This window comes from Echeneis naucrates, chromosome 17 (genome assembly GCF_900963305.1).
Source record: "Echeneis naucrates chromosome 17, fEcheNa1.1, whole genome shotgun sequence".
Lineage (NCBI taxonomy): Eukaryota > Metazoa > Chordata > Actinopteri > Carangiformes > Echeneidae > Echeneis > Echeneis naucrates.
The window spans coordinates 17,890,035-17,908,907 of record NC_042527.1 but is presented as its reverse complement, the minus strand read 5'-3'; the positions used below and the strand labels follow the sequence as shown (position 1 = coordinate 17,908,907).

Sequence of the window (18,873 nt, the reverse complement as noted above, 5' to 3'; positions counted from 1 at the left end):
AATGTGTTGGTGGGCGGAGCCATTAGAATGACCTCAGAGGTGACCCGGTTGAAGCAACGCTGGGATAATGTGAGTTTACAGGATTTCACCTACAAATGAACCCCATCTGATAGTCCAGTACGGCTAATTATCAGTCACATGAAAAAAAAAAGAGGATAAATGAGCCATTTGAGGAGTTGAAGTTGAACAATCGAGCTGCAAAAATAATCAAGGAAACAAAATTTACAACTATTTTCCGGACATCTAACTGGTACTGCTGTTGCAATAACGGTGCTTTGTAAGGATTAGTGGTGACGTGTCAGATGGAATAGTGACACGACTTGTGATAAAAGTTTCATTTGCTCAGCAGAAAGTCTAAACCAATTCTGACAAGAACTTTTTAAATAGTCATTTAAATCAGCTGTGCAGATTTCAATGAAGCATTTTAAATCCAAACCTGATAAATCCTGTAGTACAAAATGAGGTCAGTGTACTAATACAGTGAGCGACAAACAGATGCCATTTTATAAATCGTTAGGGTTATAATGGGATATATTTTCTTCAAATGAACTTCTTTTTTTTAATTAACCAATTCTGTGATCAACAGGAAATGGTTTTCAGCAGAAAAGCTGAAGCTTGTTGGCTTCCCAAATGTACGATTCTGTTTTTGTGTCACTTCACAATAATTATTGATGTTATTAACGGTGGTTGGCCACTTTTGCCTCTTCAGAGACGTTTCATATATACTTAGCAATGAAAAAATTAATTTTCAAAAATCAATCAGCAATGAAAATGAAAATCTTATCTTGACAAATCGTGCAAATTAACTTCACAAATCAAGAAAATGTAGAATATTCGGGCATATAAAAATATAAAAGTACCATATAACACATTACCAGAAACCCTCTCAACGTATCCTTGGATGTTAAAGAAAGAGCTACAGCACTACAGACAACATCTCTGCTGACTGAGAAATTTATATCTTCTCAGTTCACAGTACGCATCAGCTTGTCTAACTTTATAAAAGAGATAAAGAAAAGCAGAATATTTAAGCTTTGAGACAAATCTAGTATGAACTGCTACAGCTCAGAGTCTAAGATGTCCCGAGTTATTTCACATGATTTTTGCAAACACTAAATATTTGTGCTTTCTGAGAAGACTAAAAACCTTCTATTGGTATTTAAAATATTAACATTTCACAGAGAAATATGGCTGTGGATGATCGATTTATTTCAAGTCAAAGTGCACGTCAGCCTCTAGATTTACCACAAAGCTCAAAAACACTCCTTAAGATTCTGATTTATTATGTGCAGTTCATCAGAAATTGTTTGAACAGTTTGGCAAAACCCCTCACAAACATTTGGCACAGAAAGTCAGCAATAAATATATTCAGGTATGGATCATAAAAACAACTAGAAACCTGGATGATGATCAGACAACAACAACAGAAACAAACATCAGATCACGGTTAAACATCAGAGTAAAGAGGCATAATCTACCAACATACATCTGACTTTACCACCTTAAATCAGCTCAGGTTACTATTTACATATGTACGTGTTGATTTGTCTTACTTTATGTTACATTCAGACCATCGTGGTCAAACTTGATCCAGGCGTCCCAGCAAAGGTAAAATTCATGACTTGTAACAATAATCAGCCCACATCAGGTGATGTGGGTGACAGAAGGGATAAAACTCTGGGTCCTTAAAAGACATTTAAGACATCTGGACAGAATAAAACAAGCTCATATGAATATATTTTTGGTCCATTTGAGAGGAGAAAAATCACATTTTGTGACGCCTCACATCAAGTGTTTACCAAATGTGCCCTGGCCTGGAACGTGGTGTACTCTGGGTAATGTAGTTCACAAAGACTTGTGCTTCCCCAGCAGGCAGAGGCTGAGGCACTGCAGCAGGCCTTTCATCCACAGGCAGTGAGCCAGGAGCAGCAGCAGCAGGCAGGCTCCGGCCGAGCAGTAAACGCCGATCACCGTGCTCTCCTCCGGCAGGAAACACTTGGACAGGGCGTAGCTGCCTGGTGACACCGAGGCCTGGGGAGGAGAAGGAATATATATATATATATATATATATATATATATATATATATATATATATATATATATATATATATATATATATATATATAGAGCATCATATAAGCACTTCCAAAAAAGGAATCTCACCATGTGGTCCATTAAATCATATCATATAACCTGACAAATGTCCATCTATTATCAAGAATGCTCATCCGTTAAGGTTATCTGGAGCCAATCCCAGCTCACACAGGGTGAGGGGCGGGGCACGCCCTGAGCAGACAACAATTTAGAGTCAGCTGTGAACTGAAAATGTTGTGTCTTTGGACTCTGGCACAGGGAGATCAGGGTTCAAACCCAGGACCTTGTTGCTGTGAGGCGACATGACAAACCACTCCCACACCATGCTGCCCATCATCTCGACAAGAATCTCACCATTTGGTTCATTACAAGCTATTTTCCAAGTCGTGTCACAAAACTTCACATCTCACATAAAGATTTACGAATGCGACAAAAAAATAACCTCTCGTTCATCAAACTTTCTGGGTTCGATTCCCAAGCCTGGGCATTGGGCACTTTAGTATCACCATATTAATCCTGCAATAATGTTTTTTGGCCACTTGGGGACAGCAGACAGAAGTTGTTGGTATGACACTGACATACCATCATCCTTGAAGCTGATGTGGTGAAACACTCATCTGGACATGGAGCGTCACTTTTAGCTCTGCTTTGGGGCTCTACCAACTCATGATGGAAATATCTGGCTCTTAACCTGCTAAAATCTCCACTGTGTCCACCTGCAACTGCAGCTGTTTTAAGTCTACTACAGAACTTCTGAATGTCAAACATTACTAAAAAAAAAAAACAAAACATAAAACAAAGAACAAAAGGTTCAGCCATTCATACGAAGTAATTTAAAGTGTTGAGTAAATTTCATTTATGGAAACGTGAATGGTTAAAATTTACTTTTGCAAACATACTGGGCGAATTCTCTCCAAAAAATAACAACACAAGGAAAATCATCAAGTCCACAGATGGAGCTTCGTGAAAGCCTCCTGTGTCGATACTGACCAGGATGAAACTGGGGTTGTTCCTGTTCCTCCAGCTGAAGGACGGCACGCTGATTTCTGGGTACTTGTTGTCATGGAGAACCTCACATCCGCTGTGGGTGTGTCCGCTCAGGATGAGGCGAGGTTTGAACCATTGCAGCAGCTGGGGAGACAAATCCACATCCACCTCAGAGAGCATGTTGCTGCTGGTTTACATCATCAGGTGTTACGTCACCCTCTGCTGTTTCCACACACACAACTGTTTCTGACAGCAGGCTGTAGTGGCTGCATCCGCTTCAGAAGAGATCAGTGCTCTGGAAGGCATTTAAGAAAGGGAGCGCAGCGGAGGCGCTGAGCTGAACCTGCAGAGGACTCACCCTCTGTGATGCCTCCTTTGACAGCACGTCGTACTTCTCTCTGAACAACAGGTGTCGATCCTCAGGTGGAGCAGCATCCTGTCCTGTGCAGCCGGCATCGCTCACCCTGAACAGGGGATAGTGCTGGAGAGCAGAGCAGGCCGTCGGTCAGACATCATTACATCTCTTCATCGTTTTGGGGGATTGCCATATCTCAAAGAATAAAGTTCATTCTTAATTGATAAACTAGCTGAGTGTCTGACAACCTATTGTTAACTAAAAAAAAACAAAAAACAACAGCTTAACAGCTGATTGGTTTATTAAGAAAAATACGAGCTCCAACTTCTGAAATGTAATTTCTTCCTGTTCTGATTTTATGCCATTGAAAAGGTATAATTTCTCGGTTTGGAACTGCTGATTGAATGAAATGAGTAATGACGTCTGATAGTGTACTTTGGGTTCTCATTTAACATTAAACACTTCATTATTCAACAGCTTATCAACTAATAAACTCCAAAATCACCACCGAAATAGAAGCACAGCGTGTGATTAAATGCTAATTCCGTATTTGTTCCCAAAAAAACATTTAGATCTCGACTACATTCAGAATTTCAGATAAAGATGGCAGCGGAGGTGTATGCTGACGTCACAGTGATGTCACAATTTCCTCAGCAACACTCAAAAGATTAAAAATAAATAAATAAATTAAAATTAATTTATAACAAAATAAAAATAAATAAATAACAAAACAAAACAGTTTTTCGTCCAAAAGGCCTCGGAGAGAGGAAAATAAAAGAGCCGGACACCTGGTGGGCCAAAATTGAGGACAACCGGCTCGATTCTCGGTCTGCAGGCGGAGCGGGCTGGCCTTGTTTCTCAGTCCGACCATGGAGCCCTCAGTGTCGGTGTCAGCTAAAGCTACAAGCCGCTGAACTCCCTCCGGAGGTCTGCTGTAAGTGAATCGATGCTACATGATGTTGTGAGTCTGGATTCATCAGTTAGCGGCGGAGGTAGCATGCTAGCGTTAGCTTACCTGTTGCTACCGTTATAATGAACGTGCTCGGCTAATGTTGCTATCGCTAGCTTTCAATATTTCTGTAATGCTAATTTGCTAATAGTCAATATTACTGTAATGCTAATTGGCTAATAGTCAATATTACTGTAATGCTAATTGGCTAATAGTCAATATTACTGTAATGCTAATTGGCTAATAGTCATTACTACTGTAATGCTAATTGGCTAATAGTCAATATTTCTGTAATGCTAATTTGCTAATAGTCAATATTACTGTAATGCTAATTGGCTAATAGTCATTACTACTGTAATGCTAATTGGCTAATAGTATAAAGGTAACGTTAACTGGCTAAATGTCACAAATTGCCAGCTATGCTAACGTGTTTGTTTGTTTTATGTGTACAGAAGGTGACTTTATTCACCTGTGCTTCTTATTTTGTGTTTAGCTCAGCAGTTTTTCTTTGTTTGGGCTTTCTTAAGACCAAATTAAAGAATCTCAAAACTGTATTCTATCTGATGACCATACAAATGAACAGCTTGTATTGAAGTTAATGGGGAAATGGCTCTACTTCTCACTTGATGTATTAGCTCTGTTAACATTTCCTAATGATTTGTGTGTGTGTTTCAGTCTCTAGTTTCAAGTCTTTTGCAATACAGCACAATGTTTATTTATTTTTTAAATTATGGTCCCTTCTGCAGGAACATCGACCAGAACACAGGCCTACAGATGGTGACCTGCCAGAGGAAGCACAGAACAGGTCAGATCCACCTCATATATGGTTGTCTGGTTTCAAAAAACCAAGTTAGGCGCTCTCAAAGCAATAAGAGACGTCACAGTGGGTTTTAACAAGGGACTGTAGCTATGTGAGCGATATATGGCTGAACTAAAGTGTTTATTTTGGTCTGCTTTTGGATGCTGGTGAAACGTCTAGTAGCTGTGACGAACAGAATAAATCTATCCAATGTCAGAAAACGATTAGGAATGTGAAGGATTCAAATCATGTTCCTGTGTAAGAACGAGGTAAACTAAGTTTTGTGTAGTAAAGGTGGCAGTAAAATTGTAAAGGATATTCTGATGAAGGTCAAGTAAAATGGAGAAGTAAGGAGAAGTAAAATGACCACAGAGGAACACAAACCAAAGACAACAGACAAGCAGAAACATTCAGCATCTTTGCAAATGGAGACTCTGAGATCTTTTGCTGAAGGATTTGAACTCTTTGCTTTGAGACCAGCAGATCTCCTGGATGACATCAGATTTTCTCTAAACAGAGAGTACACCTGTAGTTTACCTGTAACATGATGGGAGGTGTGGGGGGGTAGAGCTGCGAGCCTTCACAGCTGTCCATCACTCTGCTGCCCGACTGCGAGTTCTGCGGAAAAGTCAGCATTAAAAATTTATCCACTGTCTTCTCCACAAGCTCTAGATGTCTCCACAAACCTCAGTCAACATTTTAATCTAATAATTCTCAGTTCCTGTTTAGAGAAAATGTTTGCTATTTTCCAGGAATTAAAAGGAGCAGTGAGCTACTTCATCTAATGTGCTCCCTCAAACACTGCATGTTTAAAAAGCACTAAACATCCACTGCACGTAAAATTGAACTCTGAATGGCAAAAAGGTCGATGGGGTTTTTTATTTATTTATTTATTTTCTCCTCCTTCTTCACATAGCTTGTTCAAATTTCATGAGCACCAGTGGCAGAGTGTGTTAGGTGACAGTGTGAATGTTTGATACTGACTTCCAGAAACTTCCTCCCACCTGAAGAGAGCAGTTGAGGTCCCTAGAAAGTTTAATCAGCTCTTTCTCCACCGACTGGCAGATGGGACACCCATCACCATGCAGGGCAACGCTGTTAACCAGCAGAAAACTGGGGAGACAAAAACAGCCTCATTTATCCATCCAATGTTAACAGTGTTTCTCACTTGTTTTGAAAGATTTTTTTTTTTTTTTTTCTTTGAAATAGCGTTTGATTTTTGAAGATTTTAAGAAGTCGGTTACAAAACAATAGCCTGATTTTTAAAAAGATGTTGCTGATGTTTGCAGTCGAGCTGCATGATATGATAAATGATTTTAGTCGGATTGATTGTTTTCGCATTTCATTTTCACTAAGAACAAAAATGGAAATGATGATACAGTTTGTTGTGGCCTTGTAACTAACAAGGATCTCCCCTTTATGTTTAGAAAAATATGATCTTTATAGCGGGGTGCCTATGGTGCTAACAGCATGTCAGAAACTAACAGCTCCTGAGATTTTTTTATGCTGCTCTTGCAATTTGGATATTGCATTTGGCCATATTGCACTTTCTCATATTAAGATTAATTGTGCAGTCCTAGTTTGGAATGCATCCCCTATGTGAGTCCAGAGTGAAGCAGTTTGAAGAAACATTGCCATTTCTGCCTTTTTTATTATAAATATTATTGTTGTTTTTTTGGCAAAGGCTGATTTGGGATTAGACCTATGACTTCACTGGGTCACATGTCAGTCCTGATCCTGCTGTCGTGGAGTCATGATGTGCTGGATGCTCATGTCACTCACTTCACTCCCTTTTTGGTGACAATCCTAGTGGATGAAGCGTTGAAGACTTTCTCAAAGCGCTGCAGCTTGAACCAGTCCATCCTGCAGGGAGACACAACCCTGTTCGTCACATTGCACAAAAAAGTAAAAAAAAAAAAAAACCAAACCAAAAAACCCTGCTGCTCAGTCTGTCACACACCGTTATGTAAGAGTCTCGCTTCCTGCTGCATGAGTCAAACCAAAGCACATTTGAGCAGCTGCATGTCTGCATAATCTCACATATGTGACTCACACACATTAAATGCTAAACTGTGGGGTGGTTTTGTGCATCTCATTGTGTTTGCTTTCACTTGTGGTTCCCCAAAACAAAAAGAATAACTGTCTCCTACAAAAATGTGAGTACATCCAGGGGCTGGACAATCACTGCAACATTTTCCCAATATAACGCAATCTAGTACAATTACACAATTTTCATAAAATAAATGCCTTTGTGGATCCAATCATATCAAAGCTAAACATACTGCATGAGCTATAGACTATGACGTGATGAATCATGTTTTACTTATAACTCAGTCTTGCTATGCATATTATAATTAATAATGATCTGAAGTCTGTCATCCTATTTCCATTTTAGAAATACTTAAATCATGAGTTCAAATCCATTCTCCTTCCAAAATCTCCCCACACTTGATATATTAGTCTAAAGTGTCTGTTTTAATGTCGCCTCAGTGGGTGGTTTCCAACCTGTAATTCTAGACTGGAGTTGGATGTGAAGGATCATAAGAGGCTCACCAGTTTAAAAGACGGATGTCATTTTTCTGCCACATTGAGCGCTAATTTCAGGCTATAACACTTATCACAACACTGTAACACTCATCTTCACAGATAACAGAAATGTGTAACTTCTTTAGTTTTCTTGAAAATGTTCACCAAATGCCAAAAAAAGAAAAAAGCTGTGAATCTAAATGTGGTTTCATTACAAACCTCTGCACTGCAGGTTTCAGAAAACTGAACAAAAACTGAAACCCTTTGTACTCTCTGCCTGTCCACACCAATCCCACTGTAACAAAAATAATAATAAAACCATGGAGGTGACCAAAGATGGGTGGACTTAACCTAAAATTTCAACATGAGAATAATTGAACTTGACCCTGGGGGGGTGTTGCATGCCAGCATGTAAAATTTGCGGATACTGAGTGATTTAAAAAAAAAAAAAAAAAGATTAGATAGGCTGTTGTTTTACTTCCTGACCTCGTGTTTTTCTCGCCTCTGTAATTTCTGCTGTTGAAATGAGTTTGACCTGTCCCCCATGATCCCCGGCCTGGTCTGTGTTTTCTGCACTGTCACTTTGTTCCCTGTTGTTTCCATGATTATCGGCCACCTGATTTTATTTCCTGGGCTTATTGTCAATCATTGGGGCAGGAGGGGTATTTCTTCCTGCTTATTGGCCTGCCAGCTGAGTTCCTCACCTTGATCCACCTGCCTAGCTGTAAGCTTATCTTCATTCATTACAGACTGCTGTGCTGAGTCAGTCTTTCTCTCAGAGTACGGTTCCCATCTGCCTGCCTTGTGACATGTTAAGATTTTGTGTAAGCTCCCCCTTGGGTCTTCATAGGATCATGCTGTATTGTTTAGTTTTTTCTGTTAACAAATCCCACGAAAAGACCAAAGTAAATAACATATTGGTTTAAAAACACAATTATATTGATTTTCTTTTTTTTTTTTTTTTTTTTTATGGTCACAGTTTCAGTACACAAATGGGCATTGCAGGTTTTTAGCAAACGTCTCTCCAACACCAGTATATTATTGATATGTGTAACCTGTGGATTAATATAGATTTTGTACATAAGTGACTATTTACACCAGCAGGACAGATAATTGGCTCAATCTAGAGTTTGAAGACAGGCAAGTGTTGCTCATTTTTACAGGGCAGGTTTTTAAGTGTTTATAATAATGGAGCTCTATAACACAGGAATACGTGGCACGTTGTTTTTGCTGGATGAATTATATTTGATAGCGGGATAATTGTATTACTTTTCATCTTTTCATGGAGCTTTTTGAGCCATGAATAAATGTATTTTCGGTTTTAGAAATTCATAGAAATGTTACAGAAGACATGGAGTCAGTGACCTAACGGGCTGACAGTACGACCCAAATATTACTGCAGTCGATCCCTTTTATATCGCGGTAAGTGTCTTTAAGGTTAGCACACCATGAAACCTTTCGAAGGTTATGCAATTAGGACAAAAGTGTTATCAAGCTGTTTGCTGGCTCTGCAGTGTAACAGTATGAGGCTTTTATTGATGTTATCTTGGCACCCCATATGCGTCTTATATAAAGTTGCATAAACGTTTTCGAGTTGAGGAGAGACAACAAATGTCTGTTATCAGATATTTGCGTAACTGCCACGTGATTCACACACAAAAAAAATCCTGCTGAGGTATTCTGAAGTGTAACAAATGATAAATGGTGTAATCAAAGTCCGCTTGATCTTTTCCTGAACCCTCCCTGCTGCTGAACTAGCCAGTTCCACTGAACAAAGGTCACACAATAAAACACTAACACTGTAAATCGTGCTCTTACTCATAATGGAAACCGATGTCGTGGTTCCCAACCAGTACGACCAGTTCTGTGTCAGTGGAGTGCCTGAACATCCTGTGGAAGCGGCGCACATCGTCCTCCCAGTGCTGCGGAGACACAACAACACAAATGTAGCTGAGACAGTGTTCACTACAGGCTTTCAATAAAGAGGGGGGGGGTAAACTCCCTCGGGAAGCTCATCAGAGATAATGGGGTCTCTGGGGGTCACCCTGCAGCCCCCCTGGCTGATTCAGACTCCACTTTCAATTTTGCATCTGCAGGGGCCAAAGTCACACAGGGGACCTTTATAATTACATCAGTGCTGTGCATCTGCATGTGCGTCATACTGATTGGGCTCTAAAGGACTCCCTGATGCTGCTTTTAATAAGAGATGAAACAAATAAAATAGTTTATTGTAACTTGAACAGCTAATCATAATATTCTGAACACATCAGTTTGCTTTCAGGTTCTCAAATGCACAGATTGGTTTCTTTATCGTGTTACAAAGTCACTTAAAGTTGAACATCTTGGACTCTGGATTGGACAGATGAAACGACCTGAAGGTGCAATTTTTGGATTTTAGAAAATTTAATTCAGTTTGTTATTGATCGATAACTGAAACATTAATTCTCTTTTTGTAAGGTACTAGATTCAAAACTGTCAAAGGATGATGATTATTTGGTCATTTTTAGATGGAAGTTGTTTACCAAGCATAAAAGCCGAACGCTCTCTGGTTTTTCGGATTAAACCACGTCAGGTTCTGGGAATTAGCCCATGATCAGACAGATAGCCACCAATGTATGAATCGATATTGGAAATATTTGCCAGTTTCAGACTGATTCCCCGGCATCTTGAAGCATGTTCTACAGTCGGTTCCCTGACGTGAATATCAAAAGCATTTTTTTAACAGGTTGATCTATACTGAGCAATCAGCAGGTGCAGTGCTGCCATCGGTGCAATGCCCGGCAAAGATTTAGGCACATAGTCCAAGTAACGTAGCCGACCTGTGGAAGCCAGAAATGAGAGAGGGAAGCTGAAGGGTAACATGGCAGATGAGTGATGTTTCATCCTGTGAGCTCTTATTTTATTTTATTTTATTTTATTTTATGAACCTTCCTAGCTGTGCAGCTCCTGCTCACTGTGATGGATCCCGTTTGACAATCCAGTGAGATGTGTGATCAGTCTCTGGGGGATTTCTCCCAAAGCTGGATGATGAGCTCTGAGGAGGATGCGGGATGCAGCTCATGATGTTTGCCTCAAATCCTGCATCCTCTTGGGCCTTAATGGTACAATGTCATGATGAGGATTATGATGAAGGTGGTGGTGGTGGTGGTGGTGATGATGCCCGGAGAGAGCTTTGGCCTCTGCTTTTCATCCACATGCTGCTGATGAACACTGGTTCATGTAAAGAGGAGAAATGAGCTGTGTCTTACCATCTGCGAGCTCCACTTGCCCTCGTCGAAGATGTCCCCAAGAATGAAGACAATTTCGGGCCTGAGCAGCCACAGAGCCGTCTGGAAAGCCCGCTCCATCTGCCATTCCCTGCGCGTTTTTTTTTTTTTTTTTTTTTGTGGATAACACAAGTCTGCGTTATTTTCTGTTCTGGTTTACAAATCACTCCCGCAGAGCCCCGACGGAGGTGCTGATGGATTGCCCTAAAATAAAAAAAAATAGAGAAAACAAAAACAAAGAAACAAACAAAAAAAAAAAAAAACCCCAGACCAAATGACATTTACCTCCTCAGCTTGTCGAACCAGTGTCCTCCGACGGCTCCCAGGAGATGGGTGTCCGACAGCACTATGGCGCGGACCGCCGAGTCCATCGGCCGGGCGTCGATGCCCTCTCCGCCCCGTGCATGGCTGATCTTCGGCCAGGCGCACTTGAGGATGGTGGGGAAGTAGATGAGATACTCGCAGAAGAAGAAGGCTCCGCCGACCAGCAGAATCAGCAGCCCGGCCACCATCCATCTGACGCTAAACCTCGGCATTTCTTTGTTATTCGGCTTTTGGGATGCCCTGAACTGGCGCACTGGCGGCGTTGGAGCGGTCCATGAGGCATCTTCAGCTCCTTCAGACCTCAGACCCGACAGCTCAGGTCTCCGGCCGTGTGATGCTCATGGCAGGCTGGCCGTGAGGAGGGACAGGGAAGAGCCAGGTCCGAGTGTTTGGAGGGAAAAGGTAGAAAATATCAGCACCAAAAAGGAGCCAGGTCCTCGGCTTCTGGAGCCGGGGGAACAGCCACAAGCCGCCGATGGTGGATCTCCCTCCGCTCGGCTCTCTGTGGTCAAGTTAGTCCTGACGCTCCCACTGACAGCTTTTCACAATAAAAGTCAAAGGCAACGAGGACACGCACAGCTAATTGGGAACTTTGTCTAATAGCTGCCTGTTAGGAAAAAGTCAGAAGTCACTCATATGGTGTCAGCTCATAACAAACCTACTCCAAGAAGAGCAGGTCTGGACCAAACTGTAGAAATAATCTATCACAAGAAACAGCAAGGCTTAATGTACGCCTCACTACAAATTTTATAACAGGTACATTTAAATGATTAGCATAATGAAAAGGAAAAGACAAATACATTTCTGCTCAATGCAGAGTAGCATAATCTTTAAAAGTCTTACCCTTTTCTCAAATCTTAAACTTTTATTGTAGCACTGTTAAAAAAAAAAAAAAATAAAGTACTGCACAAGTGTAACTATTAGTTAGTATCCTGTCTCAGATTTGTTCTCACTGCCACAAAAAATGGAAACTTTAAACTAAAAATGAAGAGCAGGTGAAAAGTAATGTTCACTAAATATGCTCAGTCTGAAAAAAGTTAAGTTGATGTGAAGAAAATACCTAAATTAAGAGCAAAAACGGCAACTTCCTGTATTTGTCTTGCTCAAACCCGAGAGCTTGACTATATGTTGTTTTTTTTTTGGGGGGGGGTGTGGGTGGTAGAGGGAACAGTTGGAAGAGAGAGAGGGGGAAAACCAAAACTACTTGAATTGAAGGTTACTGAACACCAAACTGAAAAAAAAAAAATATATATATATTGAACTGTTTTATTGATGAATCAGATTAGTGAGCATCAGCTCATACAGACACACAAATACCGACAGATGGGAAGGAGCCAACAACTATGGGTCAAATGAGATTAAGCGATTAAGAGAAGAAATCTAATCAGCTAGAGGCCGTCTTTGTGAGCTCTGGAGCTGGAACCACAGTGGAGTTTCATACAGGAAGCTGCAGTCGCTCAGCTGGTCTAATTTAGGCTCCAGAGTAGAGTTACCTGCTGGACCAGTTAGTTAAAGTCATGCAAGTTTGTCAGTTTGTTCACACACCAGCAGAAGAGAAAAGAATTTTTACACCCTTCGCTTCTGTTGTGTCTTGTCCTCACCCAAAAACTTTCAGGAAGGAATCTGACTCAGGCAGAATGAGGAAGCTGCAGACGTAGAGCACTGCAGCACCAGCAGCAGCATGACAAGATAAGTCATCTCAGACCCGTCTTCATACTCAGGAGATAATTCAGAAGTATTCAAAATGAGCTTTGCGCAGTACAAAAATGTGATTTATTTATTTATTTATTGTCTCAGGAAACCAAAATGCAGGTGACGCCCAGCTGTGCTCTCCTCCAGATGTACATCCTGTCTTCACTCTGCTCAGACAGACTTTTTGAACACAAGTAGTGTTCACTTTTAGATTTGGGCTAAACTCCCAAAGTCGTGATTTATTCCTCTGCTGTGAACCTTGAACTGCCAAACATGGGCAGCTCTCAAACCAAAAGAGAAACCACAGAGATTGGGTAATACCAAATTACACAAAACCACACTGAGTCGAATTTCTAATTTGGAAATCTTCTCCTTTATGTAAACACAATCGGGGATTTACAATCCTTACAAGTGCTGCTTTGATTCACAGTCATGCTCATTGGTGGATTAACCTCACAGTGGGGCACACTTTTGTTGTTGGGGACCTTTTAACCATCATCCCATTTCATTGTCTACCAAATGACCGGTCCCACACAGTGCTCAATTCAGTGATGACAGATTAACACCAATTTTTAGAATCCAGTAAATCCAAAATTTTTTTGGCCATTCAACTGTTGTAAAACAAAAACCTTTTGTGAAATAAAAAAAAAAGGTTTTGTTAGTCTGAGCTTCAGGGATCAATGATTATCCATTTTTACTTTAATCAGTTGTTAAAGAAAGTTACTATCAGACGTATTGACAATGCAAATCCTTAAAACATTTCTCCCATTATGTGGCCTTGCCTGAGGTTTTCTGCGAGTTTGATGACTTGATACCAAAAATGTTTAATAGATTTGATCAAACCTAACCACAGAACCACGGCAAAAGATGGAAGGTGGTGGAGCTGTCGAAGCTGACGATGTATTCCTGTGGTGGCGTTATTCTTCATAGTTGTTAGTGCAGATTAACTCAACAAAGATAATTTTTTATTGCAGAAGTGTGATGTGACCTTTGTTCCCTTAATAACGCTCTTGAAATCAGCAGAAATCGGATTCATGCTGTCATTAACTTGACAAATGAAGGGCACAAAGGTCAACATCAGAGCGACTTACATTTGCATAGTATTTTGCGTTCAGGTAAGATGCTTGCAGAATGTGCTGCTTCTGTGAAATTGTATCACACTAGATTAATTCACGATCCGTCAGTGGAACTGCTTGGCCACCTAACATGAAAAGCCGTTTCTGAAGATGTTCTGCAGTGTGTGAGGGGGTGGATGGCTGTGTGGAACTGTAAGCTTCCCTTTCTTCAGACCTGCCGGAAGTGTTTCACCACCGGTGAATTAATAAGCTCACTTGTCGTTCAGAAAAGTAGTTTTCCTAGAAATGTGTGCGAGTGGATCTGAGGTGAAGAACCTGCAGCTTTTTTCACACCAACTTCATTCAAGCTTAAAACTGCATTCGGGAGCAGGTCATCCGTAATAAACAGATTCTTAATTTTAAAATTTATTCAAGCTTAAGCTTGTTGAGAGATGTGATCTTCAACTTACCAAACTCAGTGCCTATAAATTCTGAAAACTGATTGTTGAAGCGTCAGAAACACAAACATGAAGGAATAGCTCGACATTTTCTAAAACAAGCATATTCACAGAAAAGTGACTAGAAAAGAAAGAAAAGTAGAGAAAAGAGATGAAAAGCTTTACACAAACACTGGAAACAGGAAGACTGCTAGCAAGTGTCTGTAAGCAAAGTGAAAAACTTCAAAGACATACCACTTTTTGATTTACTGCACAAAACGTGTAAAGCAGCATGTTGTGGTTTTATCTCCAACTGTGTGCAAAACTATTTTTTAACTTGTGGAACGTCAAATATTCCATGAAGTATCCCAAAATGAAACACTAATGTTAAATTAACCCTTTAACCCATCACAATACCCATTTTAATGAGGCTAACATGATAAAACTGAAACCAGTCAGTTTATTTTGGTCTCCGCAACTATGGGGTCTCCATATGCACAGTGCTTCTCAACACCCAGGTTGAACCAGTTGCCTTTTCCTCCTTTATAAGCACTGGTAACTATTCTGGCCCATCCGTGTTCTCCCTGAAAACAAAAACAAAAGGACAACACAGCATCATTAATTTAGAAAGGGTCATTTCAGGACATCCAAAAGAAGGATGTCCTCAAACAACTCTGAGAGGTTTTTCATGTTATAACTAATCTTCATCTACATTCTTGCTGTGCAAATTAAAAGCCCTTTATTATTGATAATAGATAAAGTTTTTTCTATTTCGTGTTCTTTCCTTGTTCAGTTTTTCCTCTTGAGAGTCTAACCGAAGTGAAACTCAAACTTCAGCTTCAGGCTGAGGACAGGCTGTGCAGTTCCGGTGTGGTGTAGGTAATAAAAACACAAAAACAAAAACAAAAAACCAACCCAGAATTCTCCCCAGGAATTCCTGACAACCCAGTACTCGGTCCCGTCCTCTGCTACACCCCAGCCAGCCACAGACACAATGTGATTTGGTAAGGACAGGGGGTGAAACTCGGAGAAAACCCCTCCAGAGTATTTCTCCAGGCCGTCTGTGGCCATCAGGGCACAACTGAAAGACAAACATGAGTTTTTGAAGCTCTGCAACATGCTGAAGTAACATCTTCTTTTGTCTTTTCACATTTCTTTGATTCTTACAATATCGTGATTAATCTTAAAAGGAGAATTTCTGGCATTTCAGGATGAACGAAGGGTCAAAACAGATCTTTTTTGTATCTGCTTTTGGCTCTGCAATCCAAACTTTGTACTGTAATTTTAATGTGTTGTATTCAGCGTGGGAACCTCGAGTGCTGAATTTCACACATCATTTTTTTGCTTTGAAGCTGTTGTATGGATGCTGAATTACTTTTTTTTTTTTTTTCAGAAAGGTCTTTGAATTATATGGTGTTGCTATAATGTGTGAAGGTATTTTATTTAAATGTTCTCATTGTTTTCTTTCCAAATCTATGGTCATGTCCGCAAACCTATCCGGAAATGTTTTCTTGCAGGTTAACTAGGTGTGAAATAATGGACTGATATTATTTATAAACTTAATATACGAGTTCAATTTATTTGAGCCCATATACTACAAGTTCAGGAAAAGTTTGATCATCCATGTAATAGAAAAGATCTCTTAAGATGTTAATACTGAATGGAATTAAATATTATATAACTCTGCCAAAGTCTAACCTTCATTAACTGAATCACAGCCAGATCTGATTGTGAAAACATTAATGGGCAGCATAATTTAAACAACAATAAATCTTTCAGCTGTAAAAAATAAATACTACAAATATGTAGTAGTAGTAGTAGTAGTAGTTGTTGTTGTTTTCCTGATAATTTAACTGTTGAAGCTTTAAATCCACAGTATTTTAATACCCAAGAGCGACATAAAAGTGAGCTCCTTTAGTGTAAAATGTTTTAAAATATTAAATATACATAAAGTGGTAAAAATTAGACTGACTGAAAATCTGTGAAACGTTAAGGCTGAATCTGAATCTTTCACACAAAGGATGTAGGTGGATGAATAATTAGAAACGACTGGGGAGGATGACTTACACTACCTGATGGGCCCGTTGGTGTAAATCTCAGCTTTCATATTTTCTCTTCCAGAAACTTCTCCATAGTCTCCCACTTTCCACACTGTGTAGTTCTTCACCACAGCGCACGACTCGAAGAAGGAGCAGGTGCCGCACTGGTTAAACAGCTCACACTCTGCACACCATCAAGAACAAAACAGACTGCTTTCTAACAGTTTACAACAAATCCTACAGCTTTTTTAAAATGATGGGGATCTGTGATGCTAATGCAATTTAAAGTCACATCAATCTTTAAAGTGGTAAAATAAAAACAGACTGCAGGTACTTTATATCATAATTTTTCTACTTGAATTGATACACATAGCTCACATATTACTATGCTGCTGGAAAAGGGTCAATTTTCCTGGATTTGGGTTTTCTACCAGATTTTGGAACATGGCTGTAGGGATTTGCTCCCATTTTAGCCACAAGAGCTTTAGAGAGATAAGCCATTGACGATGGGTGAAAAGGCCTGGCTCACACACTGTCCCAGTTCATCCTAAAACTGTTAAATGGGGCTGTGATCAGGGTTCTGTGCAGGCCACTCGACGTCTTCAAGGCAAAACTGGGAAAACCTTTTCTTTACAGAATGGGCTTTGAAAATGGGGATACTGTCTTACCCAAACCGCTGCCACAAAGTTGGACGCACATTTTGATTTGATTTGAACTGTGACAATTTAAGCCAACCTCAGACTGAAATGTGTTCGGTTCACATTCTTTTGATAAAATATTGTAACCTTTAACTGCAGGCATAGTGATGACAGGAGAAACTGTACATTTGTATACTTTGGTTTTTGGCTTGGTAGTTGTTGCAGGTTTCATCGGGGATGCCTCTCTTGTGGGCGTAGGCGTAGACTCCCAGGTGATCCCCTCCGTAACAAGATCCCGCCCTACCACAGTCGATCACGTTCTGCACCGACAGGTAGGTCAACGGCCACGCCCCTCCACGTTTAATGTTGATACGGTCTTGGACAAAAGAATATATAGAATATTATGGACTCGTGCTCTCCATGCTCACCATGTCAATGCATTATCAAGCTGAATGATCAATAATACACAAATGTTTTCTATTCATCCCTCTGTTGTCATGGTTACCAGCTAGTGCGCTGGTGGCCCCCATGGCCCAGCAGGATCCACAGTACTGGGGGATGTGTTGGTTTCTTGTGATGCTCACATAATTCTTCCCCTGGATGTTCCTCCAGTCCCACGAGGGGGGAAGATCAGACACCTTCACGTACTCATGCGGTCGGGCCTGTGTCCTAAAATAAGTGATTGTAATAGAAGGTTAACTCCACAAAGTGCTTTTGGATTAATTGAACCTCCTCCCAGTCTGCAAAACACAAAATGTAAATAAATGAAAATAAATCTTAAAATAATCAGTGCAATTGCCATAAAATAACAGATTTATTCTTAAATACTGAAAAGTTTTTTTGAGGGAAATCAGTGAACAGTTGTGACACTTCACTCAGATAAAAGCTGTGAAATCTGTCGGTTTCTGGGGAAAATGTTCATTTCCTGTCCACCAACCTGACGGACTGCGGACTGTGGTCTGTGCCGGGTCTGTAGCAGGGTTCAGTCTGAAGTCTGGAGCAGCTCATTTGGGATGCAAACGAGAAACAAAACAGCAACGGGAGTGTTGACAAACGCGCCATGTTGGCTCCCCTCCTCCTTCTGACGTAAACACAGAGCGACACCTACCGGGCGCTGCCGTCATGACGTCATCAGCCGACAACATAAACAAGTTGAACGAAGATGAATAAATAAACACACACACACACAAAAAAAAAAAAAAAACTACGAGAAAGTGGACGGAAAAATTGCGTGAAATCCACATTTTATTTAAACTTAATTTTTCTGCTTCTCGGGTCAAATTTGGCTACATGTCTAATCCTTTAAACTCAAAGACGGAGGTGGAAATTTTAAGTTATTAATGTTTTGTGTCTTGTTTAAAATATAATTTCACAAGAGAAAAACACGCAATACAAATAGCTGATAAAATATAAACGATATTTTTGTTTTATGGGTCAAAAATCATTTTAACATTCATGCTTTTTTTTATCTCCTTGCTATGCCCTTCCCCTGCTGACCCTTTTCTTCTTTTTTACACAGTGATCAATATGAAACTGCCAGCAGAGTGGATTTTGCAGACTCGGCAGGAAACTTTTAAGCAACAGAGTAAGTTCCCAGTTAAAATCTGATTAGCGCACTCTTAATGCAGCAGCTGTTGATTGGCTGTGTTATCATGAGTACTATGTAGCTCTTAACAAAGTTATTATCTCACAGAATGAGGCTCATCGCCAGT

General features: G+C 40.2%; 2 protein-coding genes across 4 annotated transcripts; both read right to left on the bottom strand.

The window, feature by feature from the left end:
• Positions 1 to 1,192: 1,192 nt before the first annotated feature.
• Positions 1,193 to 11,869, bottom strand: mppe1 (metallophosphoesterase 1). 3 transcript variants are annotated; one of them, XM_029525470.1, is made up of 9 exons: positions 11,262 to 11,863; positions 10,959 to 11,067; positions 9,529 to 9,632; positions 6,967 to 7,047; positions 6,189 to 6,297; positions 5,722 to 5,802; positions 3,440 to 3,562; positions 3,085 to 3,225; positions 1,193 to 2,031 (listed from the first exon to the last, which is right to left on the bottom strand). In XM_029525470.1, exons 1-9 carry the CDS (start codon positions 11,510 to 11,512, stop codon positions 1,846 to 1,848), a joined length of 1,185 nt encoding a protein of 394 aa, XP_029381330.1. In that variant the 5' UTR covers positions 11,513 to 11,863; the 3' UTR covers positions 1,193 to 1,845. The 3 variants fall into 3 exon arrangements, with proteins under 3 accessions (XP_029381330.1, XP_029381331.1, XP_029381332.1); XM_029525471.1 differs by lacking the exon at positions 5,722 to 5,802 and having other exon boundaries at positions 11,262 to 11,869; XM_029525472.1 differs by lacking the exon at positions 10,959 to 11,067 and having other exon boundaries at positions 11,262 to 11,866.
• Positions 11,870 to 13,146: 1,277 nt separating this feature from the next.
• Positions 13,147 to 18,229, bottom strand: LOC115057495 (cathepsin Z). The gene is made up of 6 exons (XM_029524644.1): positions 18,099 to 18,229; positions 17,667 to 17,830; positions 17,358 to 17,537; positions 16,557 to 16,707; positions 15,400 to 15,565; positions 13,147 to 15,068 (listed from the first exon to the last, which is right to left on the bottom strand). Exons 1-6 carry the CDS (start codon positions 18,221 to 18,223, stop codon positions 14,940 to 14,942), a joined length of 915 nt encoding a protein of 304 aa, XP_029380504.1. The 5' UTR covers positions 18,224 to 18,229; the 3' UTR covers positions 13,147 to 14,939.
• Positions 18,230 to 18,873: the final 644 nt, after the last annotated feature.

Bases quoted from the DNA above. Each gene is read 5' to 3' on its own strand.
- mppe1 (XM_029525470.1), bottom strand. From the start codon at position 11,512: ATGCCGAGGTTTAGCGTCAGATGGATGGTGGCCGGGCTGCTGATTCTG. The intron at 9,633-10,958 runs GTAAGACACAGC...GTGTCTCCGCAG, and splicing joins GCAAGTGGAGCTCGCAGATG to CACTGGGAGGACGATGTGCG. The intron at 3,563-5,721 runs GTAAACTACAGG...TCTGCTCTCCAG, and splicing joins CACCTCCCATCATGTTACAG to CACTATCCCCTGTTCAGGGT.
- LOC115057495 (XM_029524644.1), bottom strand. From the start codon at position 18,223: ATGGCGCGTTTGTCAACACTCCCGTTGCTGTTTTGTTTCTCGTTTGCA. The intron at 17,831-18,098 runs GTTGGTGGACAG...CACTTATTTTAG, and splicing joins CACAGTCCGCAGTCCGTCAG to GACACAGGCCCGACCGCATG. The intron at 15,069-15,399 runs GTTGGTTTTTTG...TTTTGTTTTCAG, and splicing joins ATTCCTGGGGAGAATTCTGG to GGAGAACACGGATGGGCCAG.